Here is a 25509-nt window from a genome sequence, read left to right as displayed (position 1 = left end):
GATATCTCTTCAGCCTTTGCCTCAGAAGCAGAACTGGATTCCAGGATTCCAGTGCAAGTCTTTTAACTGGGAGGGGGGAATCTCAGGAAGAGCCCCCCGGAGAAGAGCAGGAAACTGAGTTGGGGAAGAACGGGCAGCTCGTCAAGGTGTGTTATCCAGCAAGATGCTGGATGGGCACCTAGAGCTTATCCCTGCTTGGACAACTGCGGGAGACAGGGTGGCGTTTCCGTGAGCACATCCGAGGCACAAGGGAACCGAGGTATTTACTTATTCACCAACCCCTCTCTGTCTGAGGGCTACTTTTGGGGGCTGGTGACTTCCTGGCACATCTGTGCTGCCCTGCATTCTGGTAGAATGGGCTCTGGGGACCAGAAAAAGCCCAGAGTCACGGGGGCTGGATGACGGGGGTCAGGCAGGCACACACCAGCTGTAAATAGTAAGCGGGTACAGGTGGGGCATAATCCAGGCAGCGCCAGACGCTCCGCCACGAGCTTTGCACGCCTGTCTCCATGATTCCTGAAAGCAGCCAGATGAGATGGGCCCTGCATTTACCTCCAGGGACCAACGGGGAAACGGAGGCGTGGCAAGGTAAGGCAGCTTTGTCATGGCGACGCGGCTCATCGGTAGAAAAGCCAGGACTGAGCCTCAGGTGGGCTTCACTCAAAGTGCGTGCTCTTAACCTCCAGGCTTTATATCCAGCTCCGGGTCCTGGAGAATCAACCACCAGCCAAGGTGTGTGCAGCCCATGGTGCCTAATGGTCAGCCCTGGGTTGTCTGAACTGGGTCTCATGCAAGGAGAGGAGCGAGTAACTTAAGATCTATCGGAACATAAGTTACCCTCTTCGTACTAAGCCTCTCTGGACACCAGTTTTAGCTTTGAGTTGACACTGACAAATTAAGGACATGCTCAGCACTTTTCCAAGAGTAAACAGGAAATTCCACAAGCTCCTCTAATCATTTTTCTCTTCCAGGGTGAAATCCCTTAACTAAACACGTCTACCTCACCAGTGAGCTTGTGCCAGGGCCTTGCTGACCAGATCCTGTGGGTCCCCTTAAATGTTAAAACCCCTGAGGCAGCCCCTCTCCCAGAGCCCTGGGCGGAAATGCCAGTTACACAGAGGTCTCTGGGACACCCCCTATCCTGGTGCCCTGCAAGACGGGGCTGTCTCCCAGTGGGTCTGTCTCTGGTCCTTTGTGATGGGTTAAGCACAGGTGAGCTGCCCTTAGAGGGATGTGGGGTGGGGAGAAGGTGAAGACTAAAGAACCTAACATTTCCTGAGTATCTACTATGTACTCCCACTTTACAGATGTGGAAATTGAGGCCAGGAGAAGTTCTGTAACTTGTTCCAAAGCCCCCAGCATGTTGGTGATATACAAACTTTCTCACTCCTAATCTCGGTGTCCTACTCTCTCATCAAACATCCCATCCTGGTGGCCTGGCAGTGCCTTCTCTGCATCCCGTTTGTTGGAGCTACTAAATCCATCAGAGGCTGGGGTAAAGGAGCAGCGCCTCTTTCCTGGTGACCTTTTATTCCCGGCCACCTCTGCTTTGTGATTTTGAGTTGACAACATAAGCAAAGGGAGGGATGATGCTGAATTAGAATTCATCTCTAGGCTTTCTAGGGGAGCCCCTTCCACTTGTGGCTATTTAAACCTATATTAATTATAATAAAATTTAAAATCAGACTAACCTCTCAGTCAGACTAACCACACTTCAAATGCTCAGTAGCCACAGGTGGCCAGCAGCCCCCGTATTGGAAGGAGCAGAGAGAGAACACCTCCATCAGCACAGAAAGTGCTACTAGATAGCGCTGGTCTATGCAAGTAAAGTTGAGTCTCAGGCCCAAAAAAGCAAAAGCATGGCCTTGGAGAGCTAAAAATAACCCCTGGGGCTGAGCTGGCGCTTTGACATGCAAAGCTGCCTCTCCAAGTCGGCACGAGGTGGGGGGGGGCAGGAAGGGCCCCCTCCACCTCCTGCTGGTACCCCGGCCCCTCCATCCCCTGAGAACTGGCTAGGGCATCAATTAGTTTATTCTTTGGCTCTTAACAAAAGCAATCTAGGCCCCAGGGAAGGGAGTGGATCCAGGGAAACTATTTTCCAGATATTATAATTAAACAGATAACTGGAAGCAGCCCAGCCCACAAGGAAATGATATCCACGGAGTGAGGCCCCTTCCAGAGAGCCCCCTCCCGCAGGACTGAAAGGGGACTGGAGCTCGGAGGAGTCAGGGAGAAGAAGGGAGTCCTTCCCACCCGAGATGGGGCTCTCCCCCGGGTTCCCAGGGAGCACATCCAAAGTAGCCTTCACCTTGCTCTGGGTGGGGGGTTAGGTTGGAGTTAGGGTGCAGGCTGCAAAGCCAAGAGTCCCCCTTCAGAATCCGCCCACCCTCCTGTGCTTCAGTCTCCCTGACTGATGAAGACCTGACCAAGTGTCAGGTCGGCGGGTGACCCATGGTCTGGCAGAAAAAACATGAGGCTTCTGGGGGTTGTGAATTAAGGAACAGTGAACAGTGCGGGTGGGGCGGGAAGTAAGCAAGCAGAGCAGAGGCAGAGGACACCAGGGGGAGCCGGGGGCAGCTCGGGGGCAGAGATGGCCTAGAGGGGGCAGGACAGAGAGAGCCAGGGCACGCAGGCACTCTGCTTGGGCTAGGCAGGCAATGCCGCGACATCAAGGAAATACAGACTGGACCTAGAGAAACCACAATTGCAGAGGGAGGCCGATATCTGAACAGCCTCACCCTCGAATTCCAATCACATTTCACCACCTCTGTCGCAGGGGCCTTCCTCCAGGGCCAGTTGTTTTCCTCTGCAGCTCTGGGGAGACAGGAGGTCTTCATGGAATCACGAGACAGAAATAAGCAAGTTCTTGAGTTCAAAAAGCTGATCTGGGAATAAGGGAGAATCTGGATGCAGGCTCACAGAGTGAGTTTCCCCAATTCCTAGACCAGATTAAAAACTTCCGGGGCAGAGAAGGAGGAGAGAAATGTGGACAGGAGCTGGGGGCTTGGGGAGACCAGCAACCTTGGGGATCCAGCCCTGGACACCATCCTATGGGGATGCTGCAGGGACTGACATGAACGGTCCCCGTTGCTGCTCCTGGAGCACCTCCCCGGGCGGGAGCCCTCGCACGATGGCCCAGCACACGGCTCCTGCCTGTGCTTCTCTAACACCCACGCTGTTGGGAGCCCACCTCCTCTCCTCACGTGGGAGCCGCTAATGGGCACTGGACACTGGGATGCAGTGAGGATGGACATATGGACAAGGGAGTCCCCCCACCGGACAGAGCTGGCTGAAGGAAGACGGTCAGGGACCTCCTGGTGGCCTGAGCATCCCTTTGGCCACCCTGGGAAGCCTGATGTGACCCTAAAGGCTCCTCGGAGGAAGAAGTTTCTTCCGTGGGCACACAGTGTCTAGGTTTTAGAATATAAGGATGGATGTCAGAAACATTCTCGTTGATGTTTCTTTCCTGGGCTGGTCCATGGGTGGGTCTGAGTCACTGGACCAGCTAGCAGCCCATCTTCCAGACTCACTTAGCAGAATTTGCGTTTGTAAGGCCTCCACGTTCATTTCCAGGAGTGCGATACCTTACCACCTCACACCCAAGCATGTAGAAATCTCTGCCCGCCGAAAGAGAGGAATCACACTAAAAATGCAAAAAGAAGGCTCAAAACTTAGGCAGAATCCCTTCGAAAGCTAACAAGGTACACAGGGGGCATTTACTTCTGCTGTGGAGGCTGATTTATTCAAGACAGACCAGTCTTGAGAAAGAATCTCAAACATTGATGACTTAAAGCTTCTTCACTGGAAGAGAAAATGTGGAGCCCGGCTCACAATCGCAGAGATGCAGCTGTCTACACGCAGGATGTGCAGCAAAACGTCACAAGGTATTTATAAATCACCAACAAAGCATGATTCCACAGAGTTATTTCCAGCCTTGCTTGTCCATCTGGGGCAGGGCCCATGAGTTTCTAGGGTGCACATCTCCTCACAGACCAGGAACACTGCTTTCAGCATCTCAACGTTAGAACAGGCTGACTGTAAAGCAAGTTCTCAGACAAGTGTGTTTCCTCGGGGATAGTCATTGTTGATAGGGTTACACAGACGACGGATTTGCACTGTAGGAAGGAACCCATATGGAAAGAAAGTCGGAAGGACTCTTTTTCTAGTGCAGTCTCAGGCCTGAGCATTTCTGACAGCCACAAAACCAGAAAAAGCCAAGGGAAAGTTGAAGTCACAGTGTGGGGAAGTTTTAACCAGAAATGGCTACGTGATTTCCACAAAGCTCACACAAAAGAGGGACGTATTTGTGTGAAAGAAAAGAAAAAGAGAGGTAAGCTTTTTTGACAAGTAAGATCGAAGGATGGTTTCGGGGAGTCCTCGGAACCACCTGTGACCAGAGGCCAGCACCCGGCTGAGCACAGCAGCTACGCGAAAAGCCTCCCGTGAAAAGCAAACTCGCCGGGTCTGTGTGGAAAGGGGTGTGTGAGTTTAGGTGCAAATGTAAAGTTTAATCAGGTTTGGGGTTATACTCTGAAAGGCTCAGGCACGCTGGTGGAGACCCCAAATCACTGCCAGTCGGTTCCTGGGGCCCTCTCCCTGGGGCGGCCTGGGGTGACAGGACACAGCTCTGGGACCCTCCCACAGAGGGCTTCCCTCCCCTCACTGGAGGAGGCCAGATGAGTCCCCACATCCCATTTATGATGTCCTGAGAGGTGTTCCTCAGGAACCTGGATTCTGGGACCCCTACCCAAATGGCCCTGAGCCTTCCTCACTGGACTTCCTGGACCTCTGTCGCCTGGCTGGGGAGCAGACTGCTCTGGGTCACCTCTGGCCATGCCTGATCCAATTCCCCAGGCGAGGAGGGATGGCAACTGGGGGCTGCTTCTCCGCACTTCCAAGCCAGCAGCGAGTCACCTCTTGGTACCTCCCACCCTCCCACCTTAGTTTCCGCTCACTCCAGAACCCCTGGACTCGAGGGCCTACATCTTCGATCACGGGTTTCTGGTTTCTGCCTGGAATCCCTTCCCCCTTCTCCTTTAGAAAACACCTGCCCACTTTTCAAACCCACTCAGCTGCCCTTCAGCACTGGATGGAGCCTTCACTGCATTCCCACGGCACTGGGGGGACCATGGCCACGCTCACACACCGTGGGAGCGGTCCAGAGGTGGGCCTGCCTACAGGACAGCGGGCTCCTGCAGGGTGAGCTGTGTCCGGGCTTTTAGAAGGGTCCAGCCCGGTGCCACCATGTTGCAGGGGCTTGGAGACGCTTTCCAGCAGGCTGAGTGCAGGAACCTGTGTGTAGCTCCCGTAGCTCTGACTCATGCATTTATCTGTTCACTGGCCACCGAAACGGCTCAGGTTAGCCCTGGCAGCCTTTCTTACAACCAACAACGTTCATCTGACAATTTCTGAGCGCCTTAAATGTGTTGGGTGTCATAGTGGGTGGAGGGGTAAAAAGAACGGTTTGTCTCAGTGCTGAACAATCAGGGACTGAGCAGCTTTTGTTCTGCGACTCGTCAGACGCTGCGTAAGGTTTCTCGGGATGCTCAGGTCCCCCCAGGGGGCTTATACTCTCAAGGGTAGGATGACCGAGACTTGCTCCTTGACCCTGGGGAGGCCACCAGCAGGCCCACCCTGACAGGTGGAGAAGAGGGGCCCTTCCTGGCCCGAGCCTGGCCCCGTCCTGCACCTGCCTGCACGGGGACCCCCGTAGGCAGGAGGTCAGGCTTCTCCACCGGGGTCTCCTCTCTCCGTGAGGTGGGTCCGGGAGGAGGCCTGCGCAGGCCTTGGCCACAGGTACAGGCTGCCTGGGTGGAGAATTCTGAAATTCCGGGTGCCTGGAGCGTGGTCTTGAAGGGGTGGACGCTGACCTTGGCCCCTGGACTCCCTGCCCTGTGGTTTCTATGATGCAGGGCCCAGGGCCGAGGATGGCGGTCAGAGCCAGTGATGACAAAGTGTGAAGCTGCAGGCTTATGTCCACTCTTTTAGGCACGTGGGGAAAAAAAGCACCTTCAAGCAAAGGGGAGAATTACCCTTCATGCCTGCCTGGGATGCACTGCCACGGAGGGCAGAGGCCTTACGGGGACCTCGGCTCACGGAGGACGAGGCGCACGCACCCTCCTCAGGACCCCGGTGGGAGGTGGAGCCCCGCCATCAGCAGATAACCGCACTGCCTTGGGAGACGGAAGCTCGTGCCGTTCGGGCCCGGGCCGAGAGGGGAAGCCTCATCTCTCAGATGCCGAGGCGTCAGGGCGCTAAGGCTGCTGGGGCGTTCTCAGCCCGGTGACCGGGAAGGCTCCTGGTGCCAGGGGTGGCAGCTGCCCTCCACAGTAACTGCTCTGTGCCTGTAACTGCGCTGAAGGGCAGGAGGCTGCAGAGTCTGCTCTATCGTTTGGTATTGTTAGAGAATGTCTTTGCTGACAGGAGATCCCTCGTGCCCTTTTTTCAGGCAGAGTATTGGCCGGTTGGGGTGCGTGGGGAAAGTTCACCAGGAAGGGGGTCACGCTGAGGGCAGCTTATGCGTCCAGAGGGTAAATATCTTACCGGAAGCCACGCACAAAGCAGGGAGCACAGAACTGGGCCCCAGCCCACGTCTGGTCTGACTCCAGAGCCCAGGGTGTGCCCACTGACCTACTCAGGTCAGGTGTGGTTGGAAAAGTAAGGTCTCTGTCCCCTCCCCTGAGTCACGGTGTTTGTGTGGCTGCAACAGAGGCCGCTGGAAATGACGTGTGTGACTTCTAAGGCCGGGCCATTCAGGGCTTCTTCCTTGTCACCGTGAGCCTCCCTCTGCAAACCCTCAGCTGCCACGTGGAGCCACGCTGGAGGGGCCACACCAAGGTGCTCTGGTCAGCGGTCACAGCCGACCTAGTCCTCTGGGCACCGCAGACACGGACAGCAAACAAGGGAGTGGACGAGCCTTCTCCGAGGGCTCCTCCAGCAGCAATGGCTCCAGCCCCAGCCGTCGGCGTCACCACCAGCCATCCGAATCGTCCCACCCCGGGCCCCGGATCCGGGGGTATAGCATCCCCTCTGTGCCCTTTCTGAACTACTGACCCCTGGAAAGTGGTTCTTGGGTGTCACTAAATTTGGAGACTGTTTCCCAGCAATAAGTAACCAGAACGGAATTAAGAGCATTCCGGGGGAGAGTGAATGCCGCCGAGATGGGAAAGCACGGGGACGGACCTAGTGGAGCCTCTGCCCTGGGTCTTTCTGGTTCTGCAGCCACTCCTTCGAGACAGCTTCACCCCTGCACCCTCCCCAAACTCTCCGAATGGGGACAAGGAAAACCAAAGGCCTTCAAGCCACTGGGCCTGTGGATGAAGTGCTAGGGCAGTGGTGGACCACCTACTACGTGCCATTACATTGAATCCACGAATTTAACAAATACTTTGGCCCCATCACGTGCCAGGTACAGGTCTGGGAAGGAAGCCACGCACAAAACTACGTCCCTGTTCTCACGGGGCTGATGTGTGAGTGAGGGTGACGGGCAGTAAGCAAATAACTCTATAATATTATGTCACAGAGTGCTCGGTGCTGTGGAGAAACGTAAAGCCGGGTAAGCGGAAAGACAGGCAGTTGACAAAGGCTGGTTGGAAAAGGAAGGCCTCCCCGAGAAGGCGGCGTTTCGGCAGAGAGAGCCCATGCTCTGCGCAACCTCAGAACCCACGCCCTGGGCATGGGTATCAAGGAAAGAAAACTCCAGGTATCTTCCAGTGTACACACCCGTGGCCTCTTAGAAACAGTACGTTTGGATACACACTTCCATACATAAAACAGATAAACAACAAGGCCTAACTGTAAAGCACAGGGAATTATACTCAATATCTCGTAATAACTGATAATGGAAAAGAATCTGAAAAAGAATAGGTCCACGTAGATATACACACACACATATATATTACGTAACTGAATCACCGTGCTGCACACCGAAAACACTGTAAATCAACTACACTTCAATAAAAACATTTTTTAAAAAGTACATTTGGAGATCGCCCTCCATGGGGCTCACAGGCCCCCTACCAGGTATGTGAACAGGAGGGGAGACTCCTCTGAGAGCACCTCTCTGCACCCCGCCCCCCAGACCCCCACCAGGCCTTCCCTCCGGCCCTGAAGACAGGGCCACCGGAGGGGTACTTACACAGAGCACGTGGAGGACGACCGCCCCCTGTCTTCTGTCCTCGTTGGTGAAGATGTCATTGGGGAACTCGTGCAGGGCTACAGAAGGGAGAGAGAAAAACAGCTCAGTACGGGTGGCAACACGTTCAGGGCGGGAGGTCTGGGACAGCGCCGCCACCCTCGTTCTGATACGGGGTCCACGAACCTGGATGAGGAAAGATTACATCTTTATGTTCACAAATCTCCAACTGGAATTTGGTGTTTCCTCCAGATAAGAACGGAGGCAACAAACCGCAGCTGTGCTAGAAGCGCCCGGGCTCTGCCCCCAGGAGACACGTTCATGACCCTTGTCCTGCCATCCTCATGGCTCACTCATCACTTTAGAGTGAGCGTGGCTTGCAAACCGCCACCTGTGACCAAGGGTTCGTGAGAAAACACGGGAACCCCGATCATGCAGGTCTACCTTCTGACACAGTGACAACTTCATTTCAACAACTCCCTCTGTCACCTCACACATCTTGCAAACACTGAAATGTTTTCCCGAGCAGAGGTCTGCAGGCTTCAGGGATTACCCAGGGGTCCGTGGCACACACAGGATTAAGTCCCTGCTCTAAACGGTCCCTCTGTCCCTCCTTTCCTTGTCCCACTCCTGCCCTGGCCTGGGGCCTGGGCCTCTTATGACTCCCTCCCGGCTCTCACTTCTATAATACATTGCCCTCCCCTCCCCAGGGAGTCCAGTACAGGGCAGAAACCACGAGAAATCATCCTTTCTGCCCACTTTCCAAACCCAGGACGCTGATGATGGCCGCTGTGGGGCAAAGCTAAGGAGAGGGAACCCGGCAGGGCAGGCCTGTCTCTCACCCTCGGGCACCCAGAGCCCAGATTTTCTGTCACCGTCCGGCCCACCGTGCGCCTGGACCTGGCCAACCCTGAGCCCCACTCCTTGGTTCTGAAGATGACAAGCCCCGCCCACAGGTCCTTCCTGATGTGCCCTTCGTCTGTATGAACTCTCCGCGCCCGTGGGATGGGCTGGCTGCTGACAGGCCGGGATGGGCAGAGACGGAGGCTCTGAGGGCAGGACGGCCACACAGACTTGTGCAGAGTTGACAACGGCGCACGCAGTGAGCTCTGCTCCTGGCAGGCGTGGGCCCTGCACTTCGCACCCACTATGCCTCTGACCCGGGATGGAAAGCTGCTGCTCCCGTGCTGTAGACGAGGAACCCGAGGCGCAGCCGGACTGGACACCATGCTAGAGGGTCCACGACGAGGACCACGCACCCAGCAGACGGGCCGGGGCCGCCCTCGTGCTGTGATCCCGGCTCCCGGCATCTATTAACCATCTTACTCCCCCCGGTGGCCTCTTCCTTCTGGGGGCCCCTCCAAGCAGGGGACCTGATCTGATCTAAATTCTGCCTCCACACACCAGAGGGAAGCAGGTGGGCTGTTTGTTCCTTTGCATTTCTCTGTGCAGCTGCCACGGGGCTTTTCAGCGCCGGGCAGTTCCCGGGTAAATGTGACCATCCCATTGCCCACCTACCCCCAGAAGTGGAGACTGGTTGGTTGGCCTGGTTAGTGTATCGATCAGGACAGCCGTCATCCTGGGGAAACTGAAACCAGGGTCTGCCCTGTGATGGGCGCCACGCAGAACATTCACGCGTGGGGACCGCCTACCGTCAGCGAGGAGGAGGTGGGAAAAGTGAGGGGGCTTCGAGGTACCTCTGGTGCTGATATACGGAAGCAGCTACTTTCATCCCTCCTACCCCACCCTGGCTGAGGGCAGCAGGTGAAGGCAGTGAAGGCCATGGTGCAGGCAGCCTTACCGGTCTGCGTCTGCAAGGCGCCCACACCGTGCCAGCTCCGTCATCCCTGCCTCTCTACCAGGACCTGCAGGAATGGTTTGATCAAGGGTACTATGTCAGTATGTGATACATTTATGTCTCGAATCCACGCATTTTGGTTTTTAAATCCCCTTGGCACTCAGCAGTGAGTGGAATGACCGTGACCAGGCGGAGCCTCCGGGCTTTGAGTTTTGGTCGGGGAGGGTCTCGGCAGAGGTCTGGATGCCCAGCCAACCCTGGGACCTGGCTGGGGCTCTTGGATAGGACCAGGCTGAGGGCTGTGCCCTTGGAAGGGGAAGGACCCACAGAGCCCAGTGCTGACGCCGGAGGGGCTGAATGCTGTCCAAAGTCCTGGCCAAGCACATGTTGGGCGGGGGTGAGGGGGGGACGGGAGGGGGGAGTGGGCGTGGGGACCACAGCACTCTCCTTCAGGCTTCTCTTTCCTTACGGCTCAGGGACCCTCCTCTCTCTCTGGGGAGTGGGAGGCTTGGCAGTGTCCCCGTCTTGATCTGCTCTTCCTGGCCTGGTGCCTGATTCATCACCAGCTGGAAACTCCTAGTTCCCGGTCAAGGGTGTCTCCTCCTGTCGGAACCCATAACTGGCCATGAGAAAATCGGTGAAATTCTCCGTGAGACGATCCCAGTGTAGCAGTGGGGGGGCTGGGGGCTGTGAGCAGAGCAGCCGGCCCTGCCGGACCTCCTCACTGAGCTGAAGGTGGCTGGGCAGTGGCTGAGACAAAGCGTGGGTGTGTCAGGGGGTCAGCTGGGGGGAATGCAAGGCAGCGGAGAGTTAATTAAATGCTTTCCAATTGGTTTGCTTCTGAACAGCAACAGAAGTCTTTGGTGGATCCCAGGCGTGTGGGAAGAGCGGCCAGGAGAAGTGTGCCCGGGAAGCCTCACCTGACACGGTTCCCACTCTGACCGCCCCTTCATGGCAGCCCCTCTGAAAACATGCACCGGGCTGCCGAGGAAATTACTACAATGATTTCAAAGAGCTAATGCACACCTTGCAGAGAATACTGCAGGTATTTCACGCTCCCTCTTAGAGATACATCATCTTTTGGAAAAACGTCACGAAAAGAGATTTCTTTTAACAACTGAGCGGGGGCTGTCTCCTCTTGCCCTCCAAGAGATGAGCTTCCTTCATAGGCGGGTCGCTCCAGAGCAGGCCCCCAGACAACAGTTTGAAGGCCAGCAGGTGACCCCAGGAGGGGAGTGGAGAGGTAAGATAAGAAAGGGAAGGAGCTGATACCTAGGCTCAGACTTGCCAGGGCCCCTCTGGGAGCCACTACATGCCCCGGGGCTATACGTGGACCCCCGTCCGTCACGTTTAAGGCTGTCTTCAACACTTTAGGGCAGACCCTTAACACTTCTGCACACCTCTGCACTGGCCAAGGCAGGTGTGTTCCTGGGAACAGAGAAGGCCCTAGACAGAGTCACAGGCGCATCAAGAAACCATCCTCGCACGTGGCGTGGTGATGCCTGCATGGGCTGCGTGGTGTCTGCAGGGGACGCCCATGATCTCCATGATCCTCCAAGTGCCCTTGTGAGGAAATGCAAGGGAAGAGGGACAGGGTGTCTCTATGAATAGGAGGAAGAGCCCCTAACTTGCTCATGCATGACTGGCGTCAGCACAGAGCGGCGGGGCGTGGGGTGGAGGTGGCAGAAGGAAGACCCTGGGCCCGGGCCTAAAAGTGTGGGTAAACTGCCGTTGTGCTGCGCCTTCCGAGTCCAGCATGGCAGTGCCTGAGTGTTCAGAGCGCACCGCAGTGAGCTGCACTGTAACCTGTTCTTACATTAAGCATCGAATCCACCACGTTAGAATCTTATCTGGCTCATCTGCAAAGGGCAGTAGCAGACGACCCTGGCCACAGAGGAGGTGTCTCGGGAGCAGCCCTGTCACCAGAGACCCACGGGGGCAGCAGCTTTGTTGGGGGGACGCCCCCAGTGCTCATGACTTATCTCATCAGCCCCTCCTATGCACCCCACACAGCGTCTACCAGTACACACGCTGTTATTTCACGCAGCGTTACTTCGTCCAGGTTCTAAAGCAGTTTTGTATGATGGTGTTTAATCTCCCTAAGAAGGGGTCAGCCTGGGCCCCGGAAAGCGTCCTCAGTTGGGCATCTGGAGCTGTGAGGTTCACACCCAGGCCTCCCACGGTGTGGCCTTTGTCGACGTGTCACTTCACCTCAGTGGGCCTCAATCCACCTGTTGGCCCATCTGAAAAATGGCTGCGGTTCCTCGTCTCCACTGCCTCTGGTCCACGCACACAGTATGGTCAGTGCATACAGCAGGTGCCTAATAAGTGTCAGCAGGATGAAGAGCTCTGAAGGGAGGGGACTGGGACACTGACCGGGGATGGAGTGAGTCAGCCTTCCCCGGCTGACCCTACGGTTCAAGAAAATAGCTGCTGGGGCTTCCCTGGTGGCGCAGTGGTTGAGAGTCCGCCTGCCGATGCAGGGGACATGGGGTTCGTGCCCCGGTCCGGGAGGATCCCACATGCCGCGGAGCGGCTGGGCCCGCGAGCCATGACCGCTGAGCCTGTGCGTCCAGAGCACGCCCCAGAAACGGCGCTTTCAGAAGAGCTGCAGTTGCCCAAGAAGAGTGAACGGAGACAGGGTGGCCGCTGGACTGGAAGACTCTGCCCAGCACTTCTTGGCCTCCGTTTCCTCATCCGTAAAACCAGGCGGGGCCTGCAGTGCGTCCCGCAGAGCTGATGGCGGTACTGATGCCATCCCAGCCGCCCTCCACTTGCCAGTGCTTCTTGCATCCAAATCCAAAAGAAGCAAGGGCGTTTCTGAAGGCCTGAGCTAGGATGCTCACCATTGCTGGGAACTTACCGTCATCCTGGGACTGCTGGTTACATTCCACGTAAGAATCCACCATGCGGAATCAGGGCTGGGTTCAGATCCCACCTACCCCACTCACACGTTATCTTTTCTCCTCTCTGAGTCCACCTCCTTCGTCTGTGAGATGAGGTGTGGATGCCATCCGTGCAGTGTTGCTGGGAAGAGCACAGACAGCGTGTGTGAAACACCTCCCATCGTGCTTCCCGGGTACCTATTGCATTTCTTCCTAATTATAATGATGGTGGGATGCTGCCCGGCATCCAGTCACCAACTCCTGCCTGCCTGGCCTCTGCGTCTGTTTCTCCAGGGCGGCGTCCAGTCTGAAGGAGCCGTGTGAGTGCATGAGCATCTGGTAAGTGTGCTTCCCTGTTCGGGCCGTTGGGAGCCCGAGGTTCCCTTGTCATGCTAAGAACAGCAACGCATCCAGCTGAGGGTTCCCCCAAACACCTTCAAAATCCTCAAAGTCTCTTTCTCTCCCCCAATTTTCTTTTCAGCACATCTTGCCAGCCCTGGGGCGGCAGAGGCAAGCAGTGCTGTTCCCATGGAAACCACAGAGCCTGGAGGGAGCGGATTCCCCTTACCAAGGCAACGGCAATCAGCGGCCTGCTTCTCTCTCCTGGCCGCTTTCCTGAGGCCTGAGTTTGATGAGTCTAAATGGAGGTTTGAAGGGGATGGAGAGTTTTTTGGGTTTCTTTTTTAACGCAGCAGGGGCTTTCACGGCATCTTTAGACGTACTAATTATGTATTGATCCAATGGAGCAGCCCAAAGTGAAGATCAACACACCCGAAAAGGCCAGCCTCCCTTAAAACACCGGAGTGAAAGGAATCTGTGCGGCTGCAACCAACACAATGCCCTTCTCTCATCCAGGGTTTGTTTACTTTTTTGTTTGTAATTTTTGTGTGTGTGTGTGTGGTACGTGGGCCTCTCACTGTTGTAGCCTCTCCCGTTGTGGAGCACAGGCTCCGGACGCACAGGCTCAGCAGCCATGGCTCACGGGCCCAGCCGCTCCGCGGCATGTGGGATCTTCCCGGACCAGGGCACGAACCCGTGTCCCCTGCATCGGCAGGCGGACTCTCAACCACTGCGCCACCAGGGAAGCCCCTGTTTATTTTTTTAATCACAAAATACCTAGAGCATCTTGATTGGCCCCTTGGGGATCGCACCAAGAATTGGGGTCTTGACACTGCCCAACTCCTCCCCTGCAGCAATGGATGACTTCATGCTTCTCTTTTAGACGCTTTGATCTGTCCTGGTACTCTCCCACCCCTCGCCCCCGTGATGCCTGCTGCTCCCTGGTCCCCTGGCATGAACATTGGGAAACGCAGTCTGCCAGGTGTGGTAACACTCAGCCTCCCACAGAGCCTTCCCGACCCTCTTTTGGTGGCCCTGTCATACTGTGTGTGTACCCAACATGTGACTTTCCACCAAACTGCAGTCGTACCTTGGACTCAACCACCCTGTGAGCTCCCGGAGGGCAGGACCTCTCTCTGGGCAGCACCCACCAGGTCCGGGTCCACGAAAGAGAATGACAAATACCAAGTGAATGGACTCAGAGAGCGCTTCTCCCAGGACACAGCTTTTGTGTACACCCAGGACAGAATTATTAGCTGAGAAAGGACACTGGGAGAGACAATTCAATAAAACACCCAACAATTGGATTCCAACTTGGATGGCCTTTCAGCCTGTGGACAAATATCCCATTTCTTCCTGTTCCAAGACCTGGAAGGAGCACACGTGTAGGCCCGCTGCATGGTTAGATGGGGCCATGCCGTATGCTTTGGTTAATGAAATGTGAACAAAACAACAGGCTGTCTGCCCTTTCTAGGCAGACTTTCACAGCCAGTGTCTGACTCACTACCTTGCGCGTTCTTGGTTAAGCCTTCACGGAAACATCTGTCAGGATGAATCTTCCATCAGCCTGGTCCCTGAGTAACTGATATCAGAATCCCACACCCCTGATGTGCACATTTGGTAGTATGAATAATAAACAGCATTTGTAGTCGTCTTAGCCACTGAGATTTGGGGCTGTTTGTTACCCAGCGTATCCAAGCAATGCAATAGCAAACATGTCCTCAGCATCCCTACAGCATTTTGCACATGAGGCTTCAAGGCAACCTTTGGTTTCTCGTGTCTTCTCCACTAGACTGGGGAAGCGTGGGTAAGGCTGGAGGAAATTTATTCTTCTTTGTATCTCCTATGCCTACCTAAGCACCTGTAATAGACAGTTGCTTAATGAGTGTTCATTGATCAAATGAACACATTCGTCATGAATGAAGGCCCCTGAACAAAATTACCTGCAAAAGAATCTGTGAAAGTGGATGTATCCACCACTTGAAAAGTTTCAGGCTCACCTCACACCGGTCAGAATGGCCATCATCAAAAAATTTATAAACAATAAATGCTGGAGGGGTGTGGAGAAAAGGGAACCATCCTACACTGTTGGTGGGAATGTAAATTGGTACAGCCACTATGGAGAACAGTATGGAGGTTCCTTAAAAAACTAAAAATAGAACTACCATATGACCCAGCAATCCCACTACTAGGCATATACCCTGAGAAAACCGTAATTCGAAAAGACGCATGCACGCCAATGTTCATTGCAGCACTATTTACAATAGCCAGGCCATGGAAGCAACCTAACGTCCATCAGCCGAGGAACGGATAAAGAAGATGAGGTACATATATACAATGGAATATTACTCAGCAATAAAAAAAATAACAAAATAATGCCATTCGCAGCAACATGGATGGACTTAGAGATTGTCCTACTGAGTAAAGTAAGTCAAACACATAGAGACAAATATCATGATATTGCTTATATGTGGAATCTAAAAAAAGGGGTACAAATGAACTTATTTACAAAACAGAAATAGAGTCACAGATGTAGAAAACAAACTTATGGTTACCAAGGGAAAAGGGGGGGGAGGGATAAATTGGGAGATTGGGATTGACATTTACACACTACCATATATAAAATAGATAACTAATGAGAACCTACTGTAGAGCACAGGGAATTACTCAATACTCTGTAATGGCTTAATTGGGAAAAGAATCTAAAAAATAAAAAAGAGTGGATACATGTATATGTATAACTGATTCACTTTGCTGTATACCTGAAACTAACACAACATTTTAAATCAACGATTTTCCAATAAAAATTAAAAAAAAAAAAAGAAGAAGAACAGTTTCAGGCATTTCAGGCTCAGTGAGGCTGAGCAGAACACAGGGGTACAAGGGGGAGCCTGATGGCAACAGGAGGGTGCAGGCTGCTGTGAGGTCATCAATGGAATTTGCGGCTCATTCTAAGGACTGTCAATAACAATGGAAAACTTATTAACAAATCAAAATTGTGCAAAAAATAAAAGTACTTATTTAGCCCTTACCATGCATACTCTGGGTACTGTACTTAACCCCAGTCCCAGAAAGATAAAGGATGCACAGTCCTGATCATTGAGGATTTAACAGATGAGTGAACAAAAGGTTAGGCTGGAAGCAAGGGAAGCCTCAACTCTGAAATCACACCAATAATTTAAGCGTCCTGAATTGAAGCACAGAACTAATCTTTATGGAGTACTGTAAATATGTATTTACCACTTTTTCATTGCTTCTATGAGATAGGAATCATTATCCTCAACGTATAGATGAGCAAACCAAGGCCCAAAGAAGGCAAGTAACCAGCCCATGTTCACACCATGTTCATGGAGGAGCCGTCATAGTTGAGGTCTGACTGTCTAGCATGTTCGTCCCTCTGTATTAGAAAAGGCAAATGGACCATTTTTTTTCCCTTGACTTTTAAGGGTGCAAGTCCTCCCTTTCAAAAGCCAGAAATGAAGTCCTAGACTCAAATGGGTGGATGTGTGTGTGGAAGCAAGACGGTGGATAACATCTCTGTGAAGAAGGATGTAACACGGGTCATGGTAACCAGAAGCCTCAATCTAGGGCCCCTCAAACTATTACTCAAAAAGGTAGCAGAGTCAAATTCACTGACAAAGGTCATCTCAGCCAAATGCTTATGTGGTGACATTTGCTTAGCACAGGAAGCCAGGGTTTTATAAGAGCCTGAACACCTGGATCTGAAGCCCTCCTTCACCACTCATGAGCTCTGTCGCCTTGGAAAAAATTCCTGAACCTTTTCCAGTCTTAATTTCTTAATGTGCAAATGAGAGAATGAAAACAATAGCAGTTTATACAGTTATTATGGGGATTAATTGTGATGATACTTATGCAGTACCTAGAATCAGGTAAGTAATGATTAAATGGTAGGTCCTTTTACTCTATTAAATAATGGAGAAGGAGAAATAGGGACAGGAGGTGTTTCCCAAGGCATCAATGCCCTGCCCACCTTCCTGGGGTCCTACCATTTTCAGTCTGGGTAACCCCCAGCACTTGCATCTCTTTGCCTGAGGGCTTTCTCCAAAGCTGAGGATGGGAGCTCTGCCCAGACCTTGCAGGCTGGATGAGCTGGAGAATCTCTATGGCTCTTTGCCCCAAGAGAAGCCCTCCACCAAAGTCTGATGGGAGGTGGGTGTATAAGTACCCCAGCTCCCTCACCGCTTGGCTGAGAGAACTGAGGTGTATTCTGTGCTGTTTGCTACAGTTCTCAGCGGGATTAAGCTCTAGCTACCCAGAGTGACAACTGGTTTTGTAACACTCCTTTGATTGGCTGCATTCCCCTCCCTGTCTCCTTTCCTGACTCCCCTATCTAAACCATCTCCAAAATAAACTTGTACTTGAGTTTGCCTGAGGGCCTACTTCTGGCAAATCCACATTTAGACAGAGGGAGCTAGGAATTTTGCACTCTTGCACCCCTCCATTTCAACAAAGGTTAGTCTTTCCAGCAGAGAATTCATCCATATTCAGGTGAATTTTACCTCCAATAATGGCCTCATTTCCATGCATTTATAGAGAAGTGATGCATCCTGCATTGTCAACAGCAGCACAGAACCACCTCCCTCCTGAACGCAGGTCAGGAGACGGTCTTTGCCCCTTTTTCATGGTACAGAAGTTGATCCAACACCCATGACAAACTCCTTGATTTCCACTCCAGAGCTCTTTTTCTCATGTCCATATTGGCAAAAGATTTTAAACAATCATCCCACAAGCTTTTCTCCTGGAAGGGAACAGACATTCTTTGCAACTGAAGAACCCCAGTCATTACTTACATAGAATTTTGGCCTGGCAGGGCCCTGAAATGTAATTTGATGAACTAGAAACATATTTCTTTATCAATAATAAAACACCAAGGCACCCATGCTGCTCAAGTGCCTGAGCCAGCAGCTACTGTAGAAAGTACAGTGATCCCATGAATAGTGCTGTGTTCTCAGGCCACAGGCATGGCCGCAGAGGGAAGGAGGCCTCTTTGCAGAGGCAAGAGCCTACCACTCGCAGTTGTTGCTCCTGGGGGATCATCACAGCTGTGTCAGTAATGAATTCTTATTAAAGGAAATGAAACATTTATGGTAAATAGCTCTGTGGTGTTCAGAACTTTATGCTCTCCTTGGGCTGCTCTGTTCCTCAAAATGTCCCTTGGTGCCCTTGGTGCCAATGGCAGAGACAGAACATTTTGGATGGATGAACTGGGGTCTGACCCAGGTATTGCATCTCTTGTGTTCCCATGTCTGCTTCTCGATCCAGAGAAATACAGACCAACAAGTGGGTTTCTGATGTATGCAGAAACCCACTACACGGTTCTGACACACGAGGGTTGGAAAGAATATCCATTCCTTCTCAGCACCCTTGGAGAGGATGAGCCTATGTGAAAAACTTTCTTAGGGGAAATGTCATTAAAATAGTTATTTTTGAATGTAACAATTCCCTACAGGAATCTATGTTGAAAACGTTCACTCTTTAAGCATTTATTCTACTGAAGATGAAGTGTGCACGCCAAATGACTGGTAGTTTCAAAATCAGTGATTTTTTTAAATGTTAACTCATCATATTTCAGAGCTAGAAGCAACCTTTAGTGTTCTATTGGTCTATAGATGGAAAGGTAGTTAGCAGAAGGATTTGGTGAGAAGCACTGTTAAAGTTCTCCTCTGCTTCCCCTTTTAAAACCTGCTTTCTTTTTCTCCATGATGTTATTCCATGATCATCAATTTCAGGGATAGAAAGTAGGTCTCATCTCATATGTTCATCAGTTGATTGGTAATGACTGAATGTTTGGCTGCATCTTAGATGGGGTTCATTGTGGCAGAGCATCGTGATCTGCTAACAATGTCTGCCATGGCTATGGGAAAGGAAACGGGGGCACGTGTGCTTCTTATTTCCCTGCACTGAAGCTTTGCTGACAAAATCCTAAAAAGAAAGAATAACTGGCCCTCGTTACTCCTGGTAATAGTGATAACTGTCATTTCCTTTGATCTGCACCTGATTTTGAGTATAATCCATTGAAAAGCTGGAGGGAGATTAAAAGTGCTTAAATAATCAATTATATCTCAATTAAAAACAACATATTCAGAACACATACTGAAAAAAAATGTTTCAGTATGATCGCCAAATATGCCAAATATATTCAAGCAGATGTATTAGGTGGTTACCCATTTATAAAATATTATCTTGAAATCTAGTCTATAATAATGAAATAAATATCTAAGAAAACTCACAGCTAGTTGTAGGAAGAGATGTAAATAAATAGACAAACTATTGGCTAATTCAGTTGGCAAAATACAAGCTGTATTTACTCTTAATTTAGTATTTGGCAACCCCTGGACTCTCCTTGAGGGAAAAATGAAGATGTTACCTGGAGGAAACCATTTTCCCTTTATGTTATCATACATTAGACATTTTTGACAATTTACCTATGGTTTGGGCTCAAAACACTCAAGGATCTTCTAGTTACACCAGAAACTCTTTGAAGCGTAGACTAGAACTCAAGGCTTTTTTTGTTGCATCATTAAGTTTGTGCATCCAAAGTCTAGATTCCAACTATCATGGATCCATCTTTTGGAAAATATCTGTCACTGAATATGAATGAAAATTAAGAGTGTAATTAATCCTAAACAAAAAGTAATTCTTAGAGCCATTTCTCTCCATTTTCTTAGCCCATCACTGGGCTCAAGTAACGGCACATTACAGCTTTGAGTGAAAGAGACTAAATGCCTTTTGATTCCACAATGGACTCTGTTCTCCAACGAGGCTCTCAGGGTACAGACCAAGGGTATATATGAACCGATGACAAAAAAAGATATCTTAAGAAAGCCTTGTGCTGTCTTGTATTTAGCAGAGCGAAACTGGCCACAGTGGAGCAGGCAGATCAAAGCAAGAGGATCTAGAATCTACCTGAGGTGTGTCTAGTAATTTTTGACTGTATATTCGACTGTACAGATGCACTGAGGAGACTCTGGACTCTGCTGTCTTCCTCTGAAGAGTGCTGAGTTTTGTTGGAGCAGAAAGTTAAATTAGTGGTGGGTCATCTCTGGTGCTGGTCTTAGTCTTTTTTCTAATAAAGGCTATTTTTATTATATTCTTAGTCCTGATATACGATCCTTAGGTTTTCAACGGAAAATCTGAGCTGTTTAAGCAACCCTCTTTAACTTTGGCGACTTGAACTGCAAACTCTGTCTCCCCAGCGCTGGTAGCTACTGAAATCTCTACTCGGCAGTTCCAGCCTTTCAGCTGCTGTTCCCCAGAAAGTGCCTGGAGTTGCCCCGAAGGCATGCACAGTTTTGGGGTCAGTCAAGAATTTCAGGGGAACTTATATGCATGTTTTGGGCTCTCCCTCTGTGAATTCTTCCTTTCTGGGATGTCCCCCAAATTCCAGCTGCTCGGGAGCTCCTCACTCTAATCTCTGATGTCTCAGCCCAATAAGATCACGGGTGTAGCTCTGCTAGAGCTCTATCCCCACACAGTGCACATCCTGGGAACTTGCACTGGGAAAAGCCAATGGGTGTGGCCCTCGCACAGTGTGGTTCCCTTCTCTGAAACATCATAAACACTCCAGTCTCTGGCTTGCTTTATTTATTCACTTTCCAGAGCTTTTAAACAATTGTTTTTCTTTATTCTGTTCAGAGTTGATAACTGTTCCTACAGGAGCATTAATCCAATGCATCCAATGATGGGAAGTCAAGTCCAGAATATATCCTAGGTCATAACCTGCTGCAGAAAATTTCCAGTAAACTAAATGCACGTGACACGTTCCCCAAACTTGCTACTAGCTGCATTAAGTCCTCCATGGAACTAATGCAGCCCGAAATAACAGTGTGACCCACTGGTAAATAGCACGCTGGGGAAAGTGAAGGTCACTGGATGGGCTGGCGAGTTATGATGAAAGGGCTGGGAGGTGACCTAATTTCATACCAACTCATATGGTTAAACCAAGGATTGGACATAGCGCACTCAGTACAGTGAAAGATTCACGAAGAGATCCTGCAGGCTTCCAAAGCCCTCAGCTATAAATATTTCAAGGTCAAGGCCATCCAAAGACGCATCTGTGGCAGTTCTGACGTCTCTGAAGGTGATGCCCGAAGGCTCAGAAGCAAGAAAGTGTGTTAGGAGGCAAAGTGCTGTCAGAACCCAGTTAACAGCCAAGGCAGGGAAATCACATCCCACTTTCCTTTTGGAGTCTGGAGGAATACACGTTCCCCAAAGTGTCAGATTCTGATGTCGCACATGAAGCTGGCAAACTGGAATTCACAGCAATAGAAGGCAGGTGTTTAATAAAGGCTTTCCAAGTCCAGACTAATTTATGAAGCTTCAGAAACAGAAAAGAAAGGTAGGCAGCAAACAAACTTTTGACTAAATCAGGCCATTACATAAAGCACATACAAGCAGTAATGTTTAATATTTTTTTAAAGGAAGAAAAGGAAAATTCTGCTCAGCTCCTGAGTTGGTTGAGACCAAACTCATAAATAGCACAACCTGTGTTAAAAATAAGGCGGGGGCTTCCCTGGTGGCGCAGTGGTTGAGAGTCCGCCTGCCGGTGCAGGGGACACAGGTTCGTGCCCCGGTCTGGGAAGATCCCACATGCCGTGGAGCAGCTGGGCCCGTGAACCATGGTCGCTGAGCCTGCGCGTCCGGAGCCCGTGCTCCACAATGGGAGAGGCCACAACAGTGAGAGGCCCAAGTACCGAAAAAATAAAATAAAAAAAATAAGGCGGAAGGACAGGTTTCACTTTGTTCTGGTGTCAGAACTCCCTCACATTCCCCGTGACAAGCCAATGATTGCTTGCCCCCTTCAGAATCTAGGATTTTTTGTCTTTTCTGGTTAGCTTGTGTCTTTCTATGTGCTTATATTTCATTACAGGGTTGGCTGGAGTTGAAAACAGTCAAAGAACTCCTTAAAGAAATCAACATGATTATTTTGGGACAGGAAGATGCAGAGGCGGTGGCATAAATTTTGTGATGCAATAAACTTCGTGATGTAATAAGCTTCATCATGATGTCACAGAGGCCAGAGGCAAACGTATGCATTTACTGTCATAAACCAGGAAATATCTTGGGCCCATTTGAGGCAAAGGCTAATCAAAGGCAATGAACGTCCTCTCTCCACCCCCACCGTCCAAGGACTGTTTTAACACGTACTTAAGGATGTGGGCCTGCAGTTCACCTGGCACACTGGACAGGTGGGTAGGGTGGGATGACTTAGCAGACTTTCAAAGGATGAAAAAGAAGTTCATATCATTACTTCTTTGACCTTTTCTCATGTAAACGCCGAATTTGGGAGCATTTCCTATAGATCGATGGAGAAAATCTACTGAAATAATTTTTTAAAGGAAAGACCCTTTTGATGTTTGAGATATGTATTTTTTGGGGGGTGGGAGGGAACAAATAATATTATTCTAGGATCGACTCCGATGTTTATTTTTCTTGCATCGCTCAAATAAATATGACCAGACTGTCAAACTTAACTGCGTAAAGATCTCTGATGTCCTAGGTAACATGAAGATGAGGAGATGCTTTTTCATCTGAAGATGGAAATGGCAAACTCCTTGGGGGTCCTGGACCAAGGAAACAAGGTCCGGCATAATCACCGGCTAATCTAAGAGGCCGGTGGTCAGGTGCCTACAGGTGGGAGGGCTGGCGAGAGCTGCGTTACCTATGACCCAGAAGCAGAGCAAATCAAGTGGCTTATTCTCAGTGATTTCAAGCAAATGGTTCTCTCCAAGGGTATAAGGTTCCTCTGAGAATGATTCAAAGACCAAAAGACTCTGATCTCTTTATGATCACAGATGCATCCTGTAACGCTAGCAGACTTTTCAGGGACACACAGACGTTTCTCCACCCACTTAACTCAACAATGCACGGCGTAGTTGTTACACCCACTGTGCTGGTCTAACTCCGGCAGAGGGTAACTAGGGCGCAGACCACACAGCCTTGCCCTCCTGGAGTTTGCAACCCAGTTGAGGAAGCCAGATTTAAGTGTGCAAACACACAAACTGGAGGACAATAGAAAGCAGGCTATATCCCCAAACGTATATGTAGGTATATATGTGCACACACATATGTGTATGTGTATATGATACGTATCAGTTGCTGAATAATAACTAACCAAAAGGTAGCCGTCCAAGACAAGCAGAACATTTTATCATTATGGTTCAGGACTCTGGGGGTTGATTGGCCCCAGGTAAGTGGTCCTTACCTCCCCACTCACACAACTGCAATGACCTAGCGGCTGGGACTGGAAACATGAAGCTCCCTCCCTCACTGCCTTTCTGGTACCTGTGCTGGGGGGGACTCAGACGCCAGGGGCTGGAACTGCTAGGGCTCCTGGGCACCCCTCTCTCTTCCTCAGGGTCCCTTCAGCGTGAGGGTTTCTTACACAGGCTCAGAGCTACAAGGCACGTGTTTCAAGACAGAGACCCAGGAGGAAGTTGTACAGCCCTTTATGACGGATCCTGGGAAGTCACACAGAGCATTTCTACCACCTTCTGTTGGTCAGGTGCTTACAAAGGCCTGACTGCCCTGATGGGGATGGGGCAGTAGACTCTGTCTAGATTTTTGGTGGGGGGTTGGGGGACAGACAAGATTCTGGAAGCACACGTGGTCCTGGAGTAATTGTTGCAGCCATTTGGGAAGATGAACTCTGCCACTATTTCCCTCTGTCTGAAACGATAACTTTATCTATAACTACATTAATAATTTATCTGTATCTACATGAACGTGGGTTAGAGAGCAGGTGGTATTTGGGGTCAGGAACTAAAGCACCCGCGTGAACCAGAGCAGTGCGTAAGGGCTGCACGGGGTGGATTAGTCCTGAGTGGAACCTTGAAGAAGGGGAGGCCGTTGAGGATGCCCCTCCAGGTGGGGAGGAATCAGAGACCAAGGTGTGGAGGTGGAAGGAGCACAGCTGTCTGGGTTTTAATGACGTGGGGACTCTTCCATGTGTTTCTCCCTGAATGAAAGCCAAGTTCTCCAGTGGAAACAGCAGGAGCTACTCATGCATGACGAGGTCATTGCTTCCCTAATGTGACCTTTCCTAATCCTCACGGCTACCCACACAGCTCTGTGCTTTACAGAAAGGGACACCGAGGCCAGGTTCATAAAGCAAGCGTGCCCCCGGGGCAGGCCCTCTGAGGCCGGCGCCCTTTCTTCACCACAGTAGCCTCTTCAGAATCCACGAGTCAGGGCTCAGCTCACAATTCCCCAGGCTCCCAGGGATCAAGCACATGCTTATGCAAACCCTAGCTTTGTTTTTTTCCAAAAGAAAAGACTTCACCCAGAATCTGAAAGAGCATGTGGAATTGCACTGAATTTCATGGTACATTAGAACCCAGAATGGGACCCAAGACAAAAATTGGTCAGCTTTCCTGATTAGCTGTTTACTAAGCCTCGGGCTAGAGAAACAGAACCCTGGACTGTGTCGAGTCTGGGATTCTGCTCCACCGCGCGCCTTGCAGTGAATAGTTTTCTGCATCCAGGGCTTCCTATTCAGACAGAACAATTTTCTGGCCCCTTCCAGTCCCAAAAGGGACCGGCCCAGCGTTCTTGCCTCATGTAAGTGCTGGGAAAGTCTACCTGCATCTTGACATTTGTCATCGGCCAAGAATGAGCTAGGAGTCGACCTAGATTCTCCTGGGACCTGAGCTACATCCTGATGGAAGGCATGTTGGCACCTTTTGCAGGAGCTCCATCCCAGGACGCCATCTTATGCTTTGCACATTTCTGGCCATGGGATGCTGGTACCCCCATATCTGGTTTGGTGTGTTGGGACCCACAGTGTAAGATGCAAAGAGTTGGTATCAGGGCTCCCGGAAGATGCCAGCTTACAACAGAGCGAGGTCTGACATGGAGGAAGCACTGTCCTGGCGCAGCTACCACTCCCGTGAACTCCACGGAAAGTCGCTGGGAGGGACCCGAGCCAGCCCTGCCTGTGCTGCACCCGCCTTCCCGTGGATCCGTCACCATTTCCTCACGCCGGCCTGCCAGGGTGTTTCCACCCCCAAGAGCCAGCATCCAGGGCTCCTCTGAGCCAAAGTCTCTGCTTGGCACGGCGTCCCCACCCTCCCTGGTCCCACTATTCGCTCTCCCACCAGTTTTCCAGGGAGCCCTTTCCAAATTACTCTCACATGAGCGCTCATGCCATGAGGTTCCGTTTCTGGGAAGCCAGGCTAACCCGGGAACCACACGAACGCTGCTTCTCCCACAAACATCCCCTTGATCATCCCGAAGGAATCCTGCACTCAGTCACCACGGGAATGGGATCCAGGCCACACGAGTGCAGGCTGCAGGGGCGGGGGGGGGGGGCAACTTGTTCCCACGTCCCTGGC

General features: G+C 51.2%; 1 protein-coding gene across 1 annotated transcript in view; it reads right to left on the bottom strand.

Annotated features, from left to right (window-relative positions):
- The window catches only part of SLC24A3 (solute carrier family 24 member 3), a gene marked incomplete at both ends in the record, with an annotated part of 455399 nt that overhangs the window by 177414 nt on the left and 252476 nt on the right, over positions 1-25509 (bottom strand). The window contains one exon of the mRNA XM_082857552.1: positions 8138-8214. Coding sequence (XP_082713678.1) covers positions 8138-8214 — 77 coding nt within the window. The remainder of the gene's footprint in view (positions 1-8137; positions 8215-25509) is intronic.

The sequence above is a fragment of the Leucopleurus acutus genome (genome assembly GCF_964270905.1).
Source record: "Leucopleurus acutus genome assembly, chromosome: 16".
In the NCBI taxonomy this organism is placed as follows: Eukaryota; Metazoa; Chordata; class Mammalia; order Artiodactyla; family Delphinidae; genus Leucopleurus; species Leucopleurus acutus.
Note: the sequence above shows the minus strand (reverse complement) of the source record. Positions and strands in the feature narration are given on the sequence as shown.